The following is a 15,298-nucleotide window of genomic DNA, read 5'->3' as shown; positions in this document are numbered from 1 at the left end:
CCCGAGAAGATGTTCTCATCACAGGGACAGCCTCACATCTTCAGCAAGGACTAAAAGCCCTATCTCAGCTGGAGATCCTGTGCCTCCACCAGCAGCCTCCTAGGACAATGAGTAGATGGGGGAGCATCCCTGGTTTGCATCTTTCCCTCTGCCATCCCAAACCTCTCTCCCTATCCCAACATCCCACCAGCCTCTCTTCACCAGGCCCATGTATCCACCACTTTGAAACCAGCCTGGCAGGCCTCAGCATTTGCCCAGCCCCCCGAGAGGCCCACTTCAGGGAAAAGGGCCCACCATTGGTACATCAGCTGCATAGATGGTGTGGTTTACACACTGGCCTGAGGGGTAGGGTTTGGCCGCCTCACCTCCACCCCAAATTCCCACTTAACTCAGTCCAGCTTACTCTGCCAGCACTCACTTTTGGGCAGCCAAATACAGAGACCAAGACAGGCAGTCAAGAGATAATCCCAAGGAAACAGCAGGACTAGCAGCCAAAAGCAGCACATTGTCTCCTTCCCACCAGAACAGCTCTTCACAAGCACCAAAGTGTGCTGCCAGGAGGGCAGGGCGCCTCACCTCTGCAATTAGCTCAGGGTGCAGGGCAAGGAGTCCAGTCCAGTGATGCTCCCCGGCAAGCCTTCCTCTGTCCTGGCCATGAGTCAGGAGAGGATATTCCCAAGCCAATACACGACCCCAGGGGTGTTCAGGGAGGGGGGGCTGTAGGCGGGAGCTGTCTTGGCTCAGAGGTGTTGCCAGGCCCACGCGCTCAGAGGAGCACCATGAAAAGCATGTGTAATTGTGGGTCTAAACAGCCAACAAACACTGTGTCATACTAAGTCTGAAATATTTGGCATGGGATCAATGCTGACTTTCTTCCTATGATATCCAAAGAGGCAGAAATGAGAGGGAATCAGAAGCTGGATCTAGAAGGAGCATCCTTCTTCCTCTGCCCCACTGCTACCCCTCACCCTCACACAGAATGGAAAAGGGACACTCCCTGGGGAACTTAAACCTAAAAAACCAAGATAATAAATAATAGTAATAAACCTAAAATATATAATAATATAATAATAAACCTAATAATAATAAACCTAAAATCCCAAGAGTTTGCTTCACTTACCAGTGAGAGGGGAGGCTTACAAGCCTTGTAAGAGAAGATGCTTTTGCTCCAGGGGTGATACACACAAGGACAAAGGATGGATTTAAAGAACAGGGGAAGGAGAGAAGCATTAATGGGGCAGCCCAGCACAGTTAAAGGAGATCTGAGCCCCCGTTGCACCAAGGGCTGTGCAAACAGCAAGAAACCATGGTGACCCACTGCAGTGAGCCACCATCCGGGTTTCCCAGACCAGGGCCAAGGCCAAGTGACTCAGCCAAGCCCTGGAGGAGTGCTGCTGGTCCAGCATGTCGAGCCAGCATCATTACTGATACTGTGCACTGCTATCTATATATTTTGTTAAATCAACAAAGCCATTGGGAAAGAGACAGGAAGACAAAACAATGGCTGCAGATAAGATACTCCCAACCCACACAGGAGGGTCATTACAGGACAAGAGGAGAACTATTGGCCCCGAGGAGACAGGCTCCATCTCTTAGGGATGCTTGTCTACCGCAAGGCCAAGAAGCAGGACAAAGGACTCCAGCCAGGATGGATAAGATATAGGCAGCTGCTGCCAAGGGGTTGTCTTCCCCCAGCAGACACTGTAGGAAAAGTCTGAAAAAAGGCCTTTTTATAGCATATTGCTTCGTCATGAGTCTCTGCTCACCAAGGTTTGGAAAGCTGCTGAATGAATTTGAATTTTGAATGTCTGTTTAAAATAAATAGAGTGGTCTGTGACTAGGTGGATTAGATGGACACTGGGCAGCTGAAGACACTTCAGACATCTTCCACGTTGGGTATAAGAGGTGCACAACCAGTAACAGAGGCACCACCTTCCTTCCCAGGTGGCATCTGTGTGGTGTATTTAAGCATCGCCCAAAGCCATGCAGCACGTTTTGTGGATGGGCGTGTAGGTGAGTTCCACTGCACGAGCGCAGCCCCGCGTTGAGCCTTGCTGCTCAGCTGACCACACAGCTTTCAAGAAGTAAAATACAGCTTCTGCCCAATATAAACTTATTAGCTCATCTGCAGCTGGCTCCAGGCTCTGATGCAGCACCGTGTTGTGCAACACAAGCAGTTTTAGCAACCATTAATCTCTGCTTTACACTGCTGGGCTGTTACTCCAGCTGGGGTCAGGGGAGACTAAATGGATAAGAAGGAACTCCCAAGCGCCATGTGGCAGTTCCTGCGTCCCTCACTTCAAGTTGCTCCTTGTCCCAGGGAAAGGCATCTAATATCGGCTTGCCCATATCCATCCATGCTTGCCTCGCGAAGCTGGGCAAAAGACAGGAGCTGTTCTGAAAGGGCTCACAAAAGTATCTTCATGTATCCAAAAAGCTTGAAGACGCGTGGCTTCGTCAAGGGGGAAGACAGCCATTAATGCTCCAAAGCGAGGCCCAAAAAAAAGCTCAGAGGAGCCTCTCTGCACACAGGGCAGCTACTGCTGTATGCAAGAAGATGGCAACTGGAATGGAGAAGCAGCAGAAGAGACAAATGCCAGCTCCAGGAAGAAGTCCCACCAGAGCAGGGGTGCGCAGCCTGTGTATCACAGTAGTCTGCCCTTCAAGACAGCTCAGCTTGGGCACAAGGCTGTCAGCTCCTGTTATGGGAAGCTACGTGGCAACTGCAAGGAAGCACTTATTTTAAGAGGAAATTATAATTGTCATCCATTTTACTGGGGGAGAACCCTGCCCCTCCCAAATAGTTGGCAGCCGTGATTGTTTGGGGTCTGTCAATAGTTCCGGGTTTGTCAATGCTAATGGCTCCAAAGCAAGCTTGCACTGGAAAGGAAACTGCTTCTGCAGCAGAAAAGCACAAGCATGCACAAGCACAGGAGAAGAGATCATATTTTCCAAACTATCTGGCAAGGACTTGATAAAAGGCACTGCACAAACTGTCTACTCAGCTGCAGCAAGCAACAGATACCTAGAGCTGGGAGAGAGGCTTCCTTGGTAATGCAGAATGAATCCTTAACAACAAAATCTGTTTTCAAAATGAGCACGTAAGCAAAAGAACCGAAGACCTCCAGCTGATGCAAACTGGCAGAGCTTTCTTTATGGCAGGCAGAGGGATGGTGCTGACATACACTGGCAAAAGCATTTGGGCCTACATGTCTGTGCAATAGCAAGAGAAATCCAAATAAACTGAGCTCCAACTAACTCAAGTCTTGCACTTCTCAGATCAGTTGCCTGCAGATTGCCCCAAGTTTTCAGACCACTGGATGCAAGTCACCAATAAAGCCAGTAGAAGCCCAGTGACTGCCATTTCCAGCTGGGTTGGCTCGTGTATCTTCCTCTTTACCCATGTATTCCTTGGACAGTTACCACATGCACCAGGCTGCTAGGAACCACCACTGCTTATGTGAGACGGGCTGAACCCAAATCGTTCCTGGGTTTGACACTCCCCCGTATGACGGAAGATGGAGCTCTGCTGCCAGCCCCAGCAGCCCATCCCAGGAGGGACTTGTTTAAAGTAGCAAATAACAGAAGATACTCTGTCCTGCCCTGCTGCAAGTTCTTCTGCAGACAAAGAGGGCTGCAGGAGTGGAGCCCCCAGAAAGCCACTGGAGACCTGCCCGTGAGGAAGACAACTCTGAGTGCCGAAACCTGGGATTAAGACACTTCAACGGCTGCCTCTCACATCTGGTGTGTGTTAGGATGGATACACTGACAAGGAAAATATCCATGGGCTCCAAGTGGGCTGGTTAACCCACTCATGGCTGAGCCTCTGTGGAACATGTGGACAGGCCGAGGACTGCCAGATACCTGGCCAAGCCTCAGGAGAGCTGGGCTCAAATCTCACTAGTGGACTGTGCTTCCTAGATGATACTGGGAAACCAGGAAGCAATTCAGGTGCCTAAACATGGGTGTCAAGCAGGGGATGCCTTGGGTTACCTGAGACAGCTGCCAAGGCCTGGCAGATGTCACACAGGTCCATTAGGAAACCACCTCTTCTGGGTACCAAACCCACAGTGGGCAAGTTCTACAGTCAGGGCATCCCTTCCCCTTCTTAAACATCTCAACCTCAGATGTCTGACCTCGCAGTAGAGATAACCTGTCCTCTTTCCCTGAGGCAGGAGGCCACGGGCATAGCCACAGAGCACCCAGCATGGCAACACCGTGGGTGCTCCTGTAGTACTGATCATACCAAATCCATGCCAGGCAGGACAGCTGCTTTCCCAGAATGTGCAACACCTCCTAGGACATATCTTTTGACCCATACCAGATGGCCATGATCCAGAACATGACCTGGGTAAAGAGGCCATACAAATACACCCCTGTGTCTTCCTTTCCTTGACATACATCCCCAAGGTTTCTCATCCTGAAAGGCTTAAGAACAGAACCACAGCATGAAGATCCATTCCTCGTGCATTTGGCTTCAAAGGATGCCAAAGCACCTCCTCAGTAATCCCCAAAGACTCAGCCTGATGAGGAGTTTATTGGGCTCATATTAAGGGAACAGGAACTGCAGCTACAGGAGGTCCAAGCTGCTGTGCAAGCTGGGGGAGCAGGGCCCTCCCTCACCTGTTCTGGGGGAGCAGGGCCCTCCCTCACCTGTTCCAGGTGAGCAGGCACCATCCCTCCCAGGCAGGTTTGCAAAGCTGGACTGTGCCAGGAGGGCTGCATGGGAAGGATGAAGTGAGAGCACCAAATCCTTCTGATGTTCCCTGTGAGCCCCTGAGCACCACTGCAGGTTTGCAGTCAGCCAGAGCCAGATTACACTTTCAGGAGTCTGGTGGTCATACCAAGGCCTCCTGGAGCCTGAGCAACAACTTTATTTGGGCCAGCAGTCCCGCCCCCCTCAAAGAAAAAGCTGTTCCCAACAAAAACATGGCACTGACGAGCACCTCCTGGCCAGGTGGTCTGTCCAGATGTGAGTCAGTGTCCTGACAGAGGCAGCAGCCAGGCTGGATGAGTGCCTAGCTGGGAGCAAGCCCAGCTCTGGGGAGAGCACCAGAGCAGCAAGGAGTCAGCTCAGCCCCCAGGCAGACCCCACAGTTGGGCGTGTGGGTCACAGGGGTGACAGATGCAAAGGGGGATGCAGGCAGAGCATCAGTCAAGGCTGGATTAGCGAGGTCAGTGAGGGTCAGAGCAGAGGGGCCCAGGATCCCCAGGGCATGCCAGGGTTAAGCACTTCCCTTCTGCACAGCCAGCCCTTCCAGTTATCTCTAGGTTTTCAGATTTGGGGAAAAGCCCTAAACCCTCTGAAGTAAGTTCACCTCACAAAATCCAGGGGCAAGGGATTCCCACAAGCTTCAGAGCCAGACTTCACATCAAGAGTTTTAAGAAAGCCAGCCTTCCAGCCAGCAGAGAGTCTTTAGTGTTTTCAAAAGAAAAGTGCAATTCAAATGAAGGCTGCTGGGCAATCCCTTGCTTTAACACACACTCCTCCAAACCCATAGCTTTACATAGCAAAATAAGCTCGGAGGCAAGGCGAGGCAAGCCAGGCTTAATTTATTTTTTTTTCCCCAAGGAGAAAAGGACAGTGAAGGCACCTGATACCTCCTATAATTAGAGACAGTTCTTTATCCCTAATGCCACTGCCAGAGCACCTATATCCAATTTGGAAACCATAAGTATAACCCGGCTTCATTAAATAATCCATCTGGGCCTCCCCTGTTAATTTCCCTACTATTTTTCCACTTTAATGAGCCCAGCTGGGTCAAACTGTGACCAGTCACTCCTGAGCAGGGATCAGCCATCCCTCCATTCTACTCCCAAGGAATCTGGTGTACTGAGGGGTCCAAAAACTCTCCAAGTATCAGCTTTCCCAAACAACCTCCTTCCAACCATGGGTATACTTAGCAACAGCAGCCATTTCAGCAAAGACCCTTGAGGCTCCTCTAAGGATCTGGAGAATTCAAGACAGCTGGGGATGGACATGGCAAGGAAAAGCCTGGGGCTTGCTGGCACAGCAGAGCCTCCCCCCAGGCAGTGACCATACATGGGCTGCCAAGGGCTCCCTGCCCTGCAGCTCATGGGGAGGGAAGACCCAGGAGGAAGGAGACAGGGGAAAAGCCAATCTGCCTCCCAGGTACAGATATCCTGCAGAGCACAGCCGAAGGGATGTGCACGGCTATGGGGGTAGGAACTAAAGGCAGGGGTTACCTGAAGCCTCCAGAGCTTTATGGAGAGAGCTCTGAGTAACAGACCTTGTGCATACTGGGTTCCCAAGCCCTGGGCATCAAGGGAGGACAAGCTAAGCAGCCACCTCCCCAGAGCTCCCCCCAGCTTCTCACTTATTTGGGAAGGCTCACACCACAGCAGTTTCCCATATAGCAAGTCCAGTTCATGGAAGAGAGCATAACACTGGTCTGGTTTACACAGTGTTACACCAGCATCAGCAGGACTTTGCCAGTATGTCCCAATTTGTATGAGGGAACAGAGTAGGCTATGTTCAAATTAAGATTTCTAGGACATTTTCTAATGCAAGCTCCTCTTCTATATACACTGGGCACAGTTAAATAGACAAAGTTCATTGTTTAAGGACACACAGCACTGATATTTTTCTCCTGCCATCTCCCACTGTGCATTACACCCAGGAGCCTTGGGATTCACTTTCCTGGCAGCTCCATCACAAGATTGTTGCTCTGACATCCATCATGCTTTAGGCTGTCCTTAGAACCTTATCCTGCCTCCATCCATCCATGGGTCAGCTTGAAAAGAGCTTTTTCGTCCAGGAGAGGATGATCAGGAAGATAAGCTAGCCACAGGATGAGAAAAGGTAGACCCAAAACAGCAAGTAAGCACTTCCTTCCTTCATTTTGGGAGTGGAAATCACCAGAGTCTAGCAAACGTTTAAACAGCACAAGGAAAAGCAAGAGAAGTTTAGAGCTGCACATGAAACTATTATACAAATTGTAAGGGAAAGTTATTCTTCATATTTTTAAAACAAAGAGGAACTCATTTCTGCTCACTATTTTTGCCATCAAGTTTCATATTTCATTAAGATTCTAGAACACAGCTAGAGAGGAAGGGATGCGCCACCCTGCTGTCAGTGTTCACACCCTTTTTAAACAAGGCTGTAAGGGTCTGGGTGCAACAGAACAGACTCCTCCAGACAGCCTTTTATTTAGCTGAAACTCCAGCAGGAAACAGAAAAGGGAACAAGCTCACCCAGCCCCACCAGCAGACCCCACCGGTGGCCCTGCCTGCACCAAGGTACCTGCACTTACTGCAGAAAGAGGGGAGCAGGAAGGTTTGCTTGCCTTGGGCCAAACACAGCACCTTGCTGCTCGAGGTGAGCTGAGCCTGCAACAGAGACACAGCCAGGCAGGGACAATGCTGGGAATCACATCGATCCCGGTGCTGAGGAAAGCCTTGTGCTCCCCCAGCAGCCAAGGCTTCCCCTTTGTTTCAGCAGCGAGTCATGCATAGAGCCTTCCAGCACCTTTTGAAGCTTCCAGTCAAATCTTCAGCCAAGGCTAATTGCTGTCAGGTGTCAGCCGAAGCACTTACTGCCACCACTGATGACAGGAGATGACACACCTTTCTCCTCTCATTGTCACTCAAGGGGCTTTTTTTCCTGTCAACATTAGCTTCGCTGGCTCTCAGAAGCCTTCGGGAGAAATGCTAATGCAAGCTTTGAAGCTGGAGGTGAAAAATCAGGCAACCTCCTAAGCTCCCTGGATGCTCAGCCTGAACCCAGTCCAAATCTTCCATACTTCTGGGTGATGCACTTTTGCTGAGCTTATCTGTCTGCCTCCACCACAGACAGATGTGGTCTCTGCTACTGATCTGTATTCTTTTAGCCCCCATGGAAAGTTGTCTGTATTCGAGTGGAGAGATCCCAAATTTTACAGTCTCTGCTGATAAAGCAATAAAGCAGAGCAGAAGCACAGGGAGATATATAACTTTACAGCAGCCAGCCTGAAACATTGCCAGGTAAATTCAGCTGGAGACATAGGGGATGCAGCAAGAAATCAGACGTGCCCAGCAAGGAGAGGAGGCAGCTGATCTTCACGTTAGAGAGGTCTTTAGACATGGGGCTGATTTCGGCCACAGAGCAGCTCCAGGTCACCAGACCCCTCACTTGAGCTTGCCTGCTTCTGGAGCTGGCGTTCCCCACTCGATCAACCCCCTCCCAAGGGCTTTGAAGTTCAAAGGGGATGAGACCTTTAGAAAATCTAACTCTCCTCCTAGCTGGAGAAGCTTGTCAAAAGCCTGACAGAACATCTGACCCACTCCAGCCTCGTGGTTCATCATTGTTCTGGTTGCACATCCTCCTTTCCCACCATGCCCTCCCAGTTTCCCAGCTTCCCGGTATCCCGGGACTGGAAGGCAGCTATGTTGTCCCCAGGCCTTACCTCTCATTCTCCCCAGGGGATTCATCTCCCACTTGGCTCACTCCTTCTGCACCCTCCTGGCAGCCCTCCGAGTCTGACATCTTCTCCCCTGGCTGGCACGGTGGCCGCACGCACAGCTCCAGCACCAGGGTGCTGCCACTGTTTCACTTTTCCTGTGCTCAGCAGAAGTGAGCTGTGCCGGAAACTTCATGGGCTGAGGGTTTGGGGGGATGGGAGACGGCAGAAGGAAGGTGAATTTGGGGCTTTTTTTTGTTTTGTTCTTTTTCTAAAAACCGTTGAGACTGATTTAAGATTTTACTTGTCGACAGCTAGAAATTTGGAAGTGCTGGGCTAACCCAAAAGAAAAGTGGGTGGCATGGACATTCCCACCATGGCAGGGAGAGGAGTGACCCACTGCCCCCCCAGCTGCCCATGCCACTCTGGTGACAGCCATCATCTCTAAAACCACAGCACCCTACACCGTACCAGTTCCAGGGTGCTGCTGCAGGTGCTGCCAAGGTTGTCCTGACTTTGCACCTCCCAAATCCCACTGGAGCCAAAGGGTCTGCTTCTGCCCTGCAGATGCCACTCCTCTCCCCCCTTCCGAGCTCTTCCCCACAATGTCCTGCTGATGAGGTTCTGCAACACCTCCTGGGTCTTGGACTGTTATCTCTGTCTCTTCACCACTGGGGAAGGGCATGAGCATCTGCAGCTTTGGAGGGGACCAACAGCAGAGAGGTCCCCTATCCCCTCAGCACAGCCCCTGCCAAAGCTTCCCCATCCCCTCCAGGACTCCCACAGTGAGGAAGTCTCTGCAGGCACCATGGCATGAGTCGGGGTCTGGCCACCTAGGCAGACAACATCCACCTCTCCCACCAAAGCTTTATTTACATCACTGCTGCCACGATGCAGCTCTTTGCAAAACTAGAGAGAAATGGCACCCAGTCAGCGCCCCTGAGCCCAGCGGGGCAGCGGGGACACCAGGGAGAGGAGGGCAGGTGTGGAGACACAGGTGCTTAGGACTCGCCAGCCTCGAACATCTTCTTTCTGCCCTCCATGCCAGACTTCTCCTCAATGTTCTTCCTCCAGTCACCGACATCGCGGAGATCCTTCTCCTGGGGGAGGGATGGTTGCGTTGGTGCGAGTGGTGCCCCCCAGGGTAAGAACCCATCCAGCCTGGGCCCCACACCAGCCCACCCGTGGAAACCCCCACGTCAGCTAGAGGAACACAGTTCCACCCATGCTATACATCTTTTTGAGCTGCACCCTCCTGTTTCAACATCATGGGTGCCAGAGGAGGAAATACTGAGCAAGAAGAAGAACATTATGGAGAAAGAGTCATTCTCAACCCTGTCTATCATACAGGAAAGTGTGAGCCCTGAAGGGTGGGGGCCAACTCCTGTTAGGGAAAAAGGGAAGAGGGAAGGATACCTTCTCAGTGTCCTCCTTCTTCACTTGCTTCAGGTTGGCTCGGAGGTCCATGCAGACCTTGTGCTTGGAGCCCAGCAGGGCCCGCAGCATCGCGTCAGCAGACATGCGCACCCTGCGCAGCGGCGGCCGCTTGAACTTGCCACGCAGGTCAAAGAGTTTCTGGCTCAAGTCTTCCAGCTGGGGTGGATGAAATGGGCATGGGGGGCAGAGAGAGAGCAGGGCATAGGTTTCATGAGGCATGAGGAACAGGCTGGAGACTACCCTGAAGGATGGCTCCAGGGTAAACTCACCTCCTTGGTAGTCTTCTGTAGCTTCACCTCTGTGTCATACCTCTCTTCATCCACTGACTCTATCTTGGCATGAAGCTTTTTGCACAGCTCCTGGGAGGAAAGCAGAGAGGGATGTTGACTGCTAGGACCCACACACACAATACCACTCTCCTGACTGCTCTGGCTCTGAAAGCCCTCAGTCCAGAAGACTAGAGGGGATTGAGGTGAAGAATGGCTTGTCAGCCAGCTCCTAATCTCCGTGCTACTGCCTCAACATTTAAAACACATATTTCCTGCCAGCCAGATCCCTTTTTTTTGTAGAGAGACCCCATCTGCCTCTCAAGCCAGCTGCAGGTCCATCTGGCTCCAGGGCAACACAGGTGAGAATAGGGTCAAGATGGGAAGGATGGGAAGGCTGGTCTAGATCCAACGGGCTGACTGATGAAGTCAAATCTTTTCTGCTCTAGCATTGAGGGGGTTAAAGAAGCCTTTACCTGAAGTTCCTGCATGGATCCTGGGAGCGACAGAGGAGGGCAATGTTCTGCCAGGTAGTTTTGCTTTTCCACTTCTTTAGCAGCTGCTTCTTTTTCTATTTCAGTGGCAGCCAGCTGGAGCATAGCACTCTGGAAGGCAGCAGGAGAAGGGTCAGCACTGGGAGGAGGCAAGGAAGGAGGGCAGGGGGGTCGTCAGGGGAGTGGGAGTCCTGATGGAGAGGCAGCTTGGGGAGTTCCCATCAATACCACCATTTCCAAGCAAGGGACATGGTGGAGACCCAGTAAGTGGGGTGGGGGGGCCCCCACATTGTGCATTGTGGCCTCTTCTAGTAGGGAGAGTGCTGAGAGCTGGCTGGCTTGGGATGGAAGATGAGAAGGTCGGGACACACATCACATAGCCACAGCAGTGCCACGTACCTTCAGGTGCTGCCGACGGGCAGTGGCTGCCCTCCTCCTTTTCTGCAAGTGGAAGAAACAAGAGAAAAGCAGGTTATCAGGCCCCCATTCCCCTTTCCATTGCCCTTCCCCATGCAATGCCACAGTCCACCAAGGACCTGCAAGATGGCTCCAGCCACGATGGACAGCTTGACATACAGTTGGTCCCCAAACCAGCAGCACTCAAGGAAGAGGCTCCCTGCTGAACCCAGATTTGCCAGCCTCAGGTAGCTAAAACCTACAAAGTCCCTCAGGAAGAGATAACAAGGGTGTGATGAGCTTGAAAATATATATATAGAATATGACTTCAAACTTGTCTTCTTGGGACTTTTAGCCTTTTCTCTAACTTCCTCTTCACTCAGATGTGTTTTATTTTGTGCTCAAGCTAATGACCCCCATGTCCCTGGGCACTCAGGAGCTGTGGGATGTCTTTCTGAGCAGTCCAAGGCACGTGTCCTTCTGACATTCTGGTGACAAGGACAGCCAGACAGGTGAAAACATGAAAGCTGTGTAATTTCTTGAAGCTGAAAAGACCCAGCACAAGTGATACTGAAGCAGGGGCTCATCACAGATGGAGGACAGACACAACCACAGGCTGCCCTTCTGTACTTGTCATGCTGGACCAGGGCTCCTATTTATAAAAAACCCACAACTTCTGCATTTCAGCTGTTTCCTGAGCATTTCACCCAGAAGACAGGGCACGTCTGAGTTGGGCTAGCCCAGGGGAAACACATCTGATATGCTGAGGGGCGGGGAGTAGAAAGCAGCACTTGGGTGTGGGTCTGTGCTGCATAGAGGAGGAAGTAGATAAGGATGTGCAGAGTGAAATGTAACAAAATATGACATGTCTTGCATATGCAAATGGTGCCAAGGCCCTCCTGACAGGGCTGGAGGGCTCTGCAGAGAAAAGGCACCATGCTCAGAGATGCAGCACACCATTAACCATCAGGTAATCAGATTCCTTGAGGGCTGTTAGTCCAGGGCTTATTCTCCATCTGAAAACTGGTACCTTAGCAAAGAGTGTCCTCCCAGCCTTTTCTGGGAGGTCTGGGTTTGATGGGGAGTAAAAGAATGTGTTGGATATCAGCACCATTTTGTGGTGTTTCTATGTGTCCCTGACATCCTCTTTTCCCTCAGTGAGAGCAAGCTGGAGCTTGTGGTGTTTCAGACATATGGGGAGATGCCAAGCAGAAATGAAGGATGGAGCAATTTGCTAAGAGGAAATGTGGAGTGACAAAGCCACGAACAATCCTCCCACACCTTCCCCTGCATTTTTCCAGGCGCCCCCAGCCCCACCTGGCTCTGCCAGAAGCCGGGGAAAACTTGCTAAGAATGCAACCTCCACCCTGCTCACACTCCCCTGGATCCAGATCTCCTTGGAATGGCTTTTAGAAGTGATTTTTCAGTGCTCAGTGTGTAGAAAATGAAGGGGTAGACGTGGGGAAGGAGGAGAGGATGGGATGCTAGGCCAAGGGCGGGATGGTGGATGGATGATGGAGGAGAGGTGGCTCTGGACCACTGCCTTCCCAGCACCATCTCGTGGCCGGCTGGAGAAGCAGGAATGGAGGAAAAAAAGCATCTAACTCCAAGCCAGGAGACAAAAAAAAGCCTTTCAAAAGGGATTTTTCTTCTCCTTCACGTGTTTGCCAGGAGGAGTCAGCAAGAAAATAACGATGAGCCATTCCTCCCACACACACCCCCAGCAGCTGATTTTCCTAGGAAGGAACAGTGAAACCAGGACTGCTGCCATGAGCATCGCTAAAGGGAAAACCCCAGCAAAACACACTTACCTCTTCACTGTTCAGGAAAAGCAGATGGACAAGGAAAGGAAGGAAGAGAATGGGGAAAGAGGAAAAAAAGGCAGTTAGTTAGCATCCTAACTGAAAACAAGCAGAAGAATTTTAACAAGCATAAAAAGTTGATGGTTGAACAAAAGTTTTTAAATGCCAACAATATATTGGAGACAGAAAAACGGGAACTTACTCAGACATCTTGGTTTAGATGGTTGTGAGCCTGAAATGAAAACCAAGAAAAAAAGTTCATAACTATTCATGCTGGTGGTCACTTTCTTGGGTTTAAAAACAAAGGAAGGCTCCTCTAGAAAATAAAATGAGGAACAGGTCTGTTCTCATTTCCCAACTTCACCAATTTTTCATCATATAGGGAACTAGGCTGCAGTTTGTAGACAAGAGGCAAACATTTCCTCATAGCAACACAAACCTTAGCATCAAGGGACTTCTGGAAAAGACCAGGTGGGGCTGAGCCAGAAAAAGAGAGATCTGTGACAGTGATTCCTGCAGGTATGCTTCTTGTTTGACCCCCAGAAAACCATTTTATTCAATGAAGAAAGAAAAGGTAAAAGCTATTTTCAGTTTACTGCTTTACTTTGCCATTCAACCTTACTTCACTTCATAAACAAGAAATATCTCAAAGCCTGCAAAGGGTTGGCAGTGACCCCAGGTGACAAGGAAGGACTTCAGAGGGTGCTGCTGCCAGTGTATGCACACATTCTGTGGGACAGGGGAGCCTGTTGCAGCAACCTCAGCACAGGTGATGTAGAGCAGGGTTGGAAATTGTGGTTGAGTTGATACAGGCACAAAAAAAAAAATCCCCAGACAATTCCTTGCATTTGCTTTAAGTGGAAAATTTACACGTACAACGCAGCTTATTAGGGAAGAGATGGAAGAGCACCTTTCCTTTGCTGTAAATGATTTCCACACAGATAGAATTTTGCTTCTCTAGCAGAGCAATATCTGCTGCTTGCATCTCCCAAGCCAGTCCTCTGCAGGGCAGACAAGGCCCCCAAAAGCAGCCGTCTGCAGACCTGGGAGGCTCCTGACGGAGGGGAAGCATTAACGGGGGCTCATGCCCGAGGCAGGAGGCGCGGCTTGCAGGGCCAAGGAAACATTATCCTGGAAAATGTGCAGGCCCATCACATTACTTCAGAGAGGAGGGGGGGAAAGTGCTTCTAAAAATGGCCAGGGAGCTGCAGAAGGAGCTGCAGCTGTCTCCTGGGACGGCAGCCTCTCCCCGGTGCCAGCCCCCGTGACTCAGGGAGGTCGGAGCGATGCGCAGCACAAGCCGCCGCAGGTGGCGGAGCTGCAGCCGGGGCGGCCGAGGAACGCCGGCTATTTTTACTGCCATCCCTGCCCCGCAAGCACACGCTCCCGCTTCGGCCGCAGCGACGCCGGGCAACCAAGGGGACAACGCCGGGCTGCAGCTCGCTGCCCGCGACGTGGGCTTGAATCACCTGTTCTGCCGGGAGGACACCATAAATTTGGATGTCGGTGCCTGTCCAAGGGTGTTTTTGGGGAGGAAGGCACTGCAAGGGTCGGGTAGGGAACTGGAGGAAGGGGTGTAAGCAGGGAGCGTAGCCCAGTCACAGCAGGCAAGGATCCTGAATCCCATGGCCCTGGGGAGGTCAGCGTTAGGCTTCACTTGCCCTCGCCACTCAAACTGAGAGCAGAACCAGCCAAGGGAGGGGAAAGCATGAAATCAAAAGGAAAAAAGCTCACTGGAAGAGACAGAGGGAACCTTTCCAGTGCACAGACCCTCTCTGACAAGCAAAGGATGGAGGAAGTTTTATTAGCACCCCTGTTTCTCCCAGCAGGCCACCCCCACCTGGTATTTATCTCCCGAATACTCAGGTAAGCAAATCTGCTCCCCCATCACTCCCTAAGAGCAAGCTGGGTCATTAAGAGATATGCAAAAAGGCTCACCCAAGTTTGGAGGAGAAAATCAGAGTCGTGCTGGCTGGACAGGATGGACAGACGAGCCTCAGGCAGCTGGCTGAGTAAGGAGGTATAAAAGGGCTTCTCGGGTGGCTCAGCAGAAAATCCACCTTCTCTTTAAGGGCATGGAGACCTTCTCAGACCAATGATGTGCAAGAGTCCCCTGTGCACCTCCCTTGGCTAGGGCAGGCCAGGCCAGCAGGAGAACAGGAGAGGGCAGCCCCCAGGGAAGGAGGGGTGGGGAGGAGGAGAACATCTTCTACCCGTGGGGTCTGGAGGAGCTGGGGAGGTGTTTTTCCTCAGAAGTGCCAAGGAGGGAGCCTTCCTCTCCCTCCTCCTGCCACCAACCAGTCACAATAGATACGGCTTCGAATCTCTGGGGAGCCCAGGCTCCCTGCACACAGCCATCCATCTGCAAGGCCTCTAATTAAAATTTCCCCTTGGATACACAGAGTGGCTTATCCATGGACAAGGACATGATTCAATTTGCCTCCAAGGGCTTGGGAACAGCTCTGCCCTTCAGGAAGGAAGGAAGAGAGGAAAGAGCTTGCACC

At 51.4% G+C, this 15,298-nt stretch overlaps 2 protein-coding genes across 2 annotated transcripts in view; both read right to left on the bottom strand.

Annotated features, from left to right (window-relative positions):
- Nucleotides 1–8,551, bottom strand: part of LSP1 (lymphocyte specific protein 1) — a 48,739-nt gene extending 40,188 nt beyond the window's left edge. Inside the window, exon 1 of the mRNA XM_032111275.1 lies at nucleotides 8,406–8,551. Coding sequence (XP_031967166.1) covers nucleotides 8,406–8,485 — 80 coding nt within the window. The 5' untranslated portion in view covers nucleotides 8,486–8,551. The remainder of the gene's footprint in view (nucleotides 1–8,405) is intronic.
- A 682-nt stretch (nucleotides 8,552–9,233) lies between these two features.
- TNNI2 (troponin I2, fast skeletal type) lies at nucleotides 9,234–14,837 on the bottom strand. Its single transcript, XM_032111331.1, has 8 exons — nucleotides 14,733–14,837; nucleotides 12,997–13,026; nucleotides 12,804–12,810; nucleotides 10,996–11,037; nucleotides 10,579–10,707; nucleotides 10,106–10,195; nucleotides 9,816–9,992; nucleotides 9,234–9,499 (listed from the first exon to the last, which is right to left on the bottom strand). The coding sequence occupies exons 2-8, from the start codon at nucleotides 13,002–13,004 to the stop codon at nucleotides 9,401–9,403; spliced, it is 552 nt and encodes a 183-aa protein (XP_031967222.1). The 5' UTR covers nucleotides 13,005–13,026; nucleotides 14,733–14,837; the 3' UTR covers nucleotides 9,234–9,400.
- Nucleotides 14,838–15,298: the final 461 nt, after the last annotated feature.

Source organism: Corvus moneduloides, chromosome 6 (assembly GCF_009650955.1).
Source record: "Corvus moneduloides isolate bCorMon1 chromosome 6, bCorMon1.pri, whole genome shotgun sequence".
NCBI lineage: Eukaryota > Metazoa > Chordata > Aves > Passeriformes > Corvidae > Corvus > Corvus moneduloides.
The sequence above is the reverse complement of the archived record's forward strand: the minus strand, read 5'-3'. Positions and strand labels throughout refer to the sequence as shown.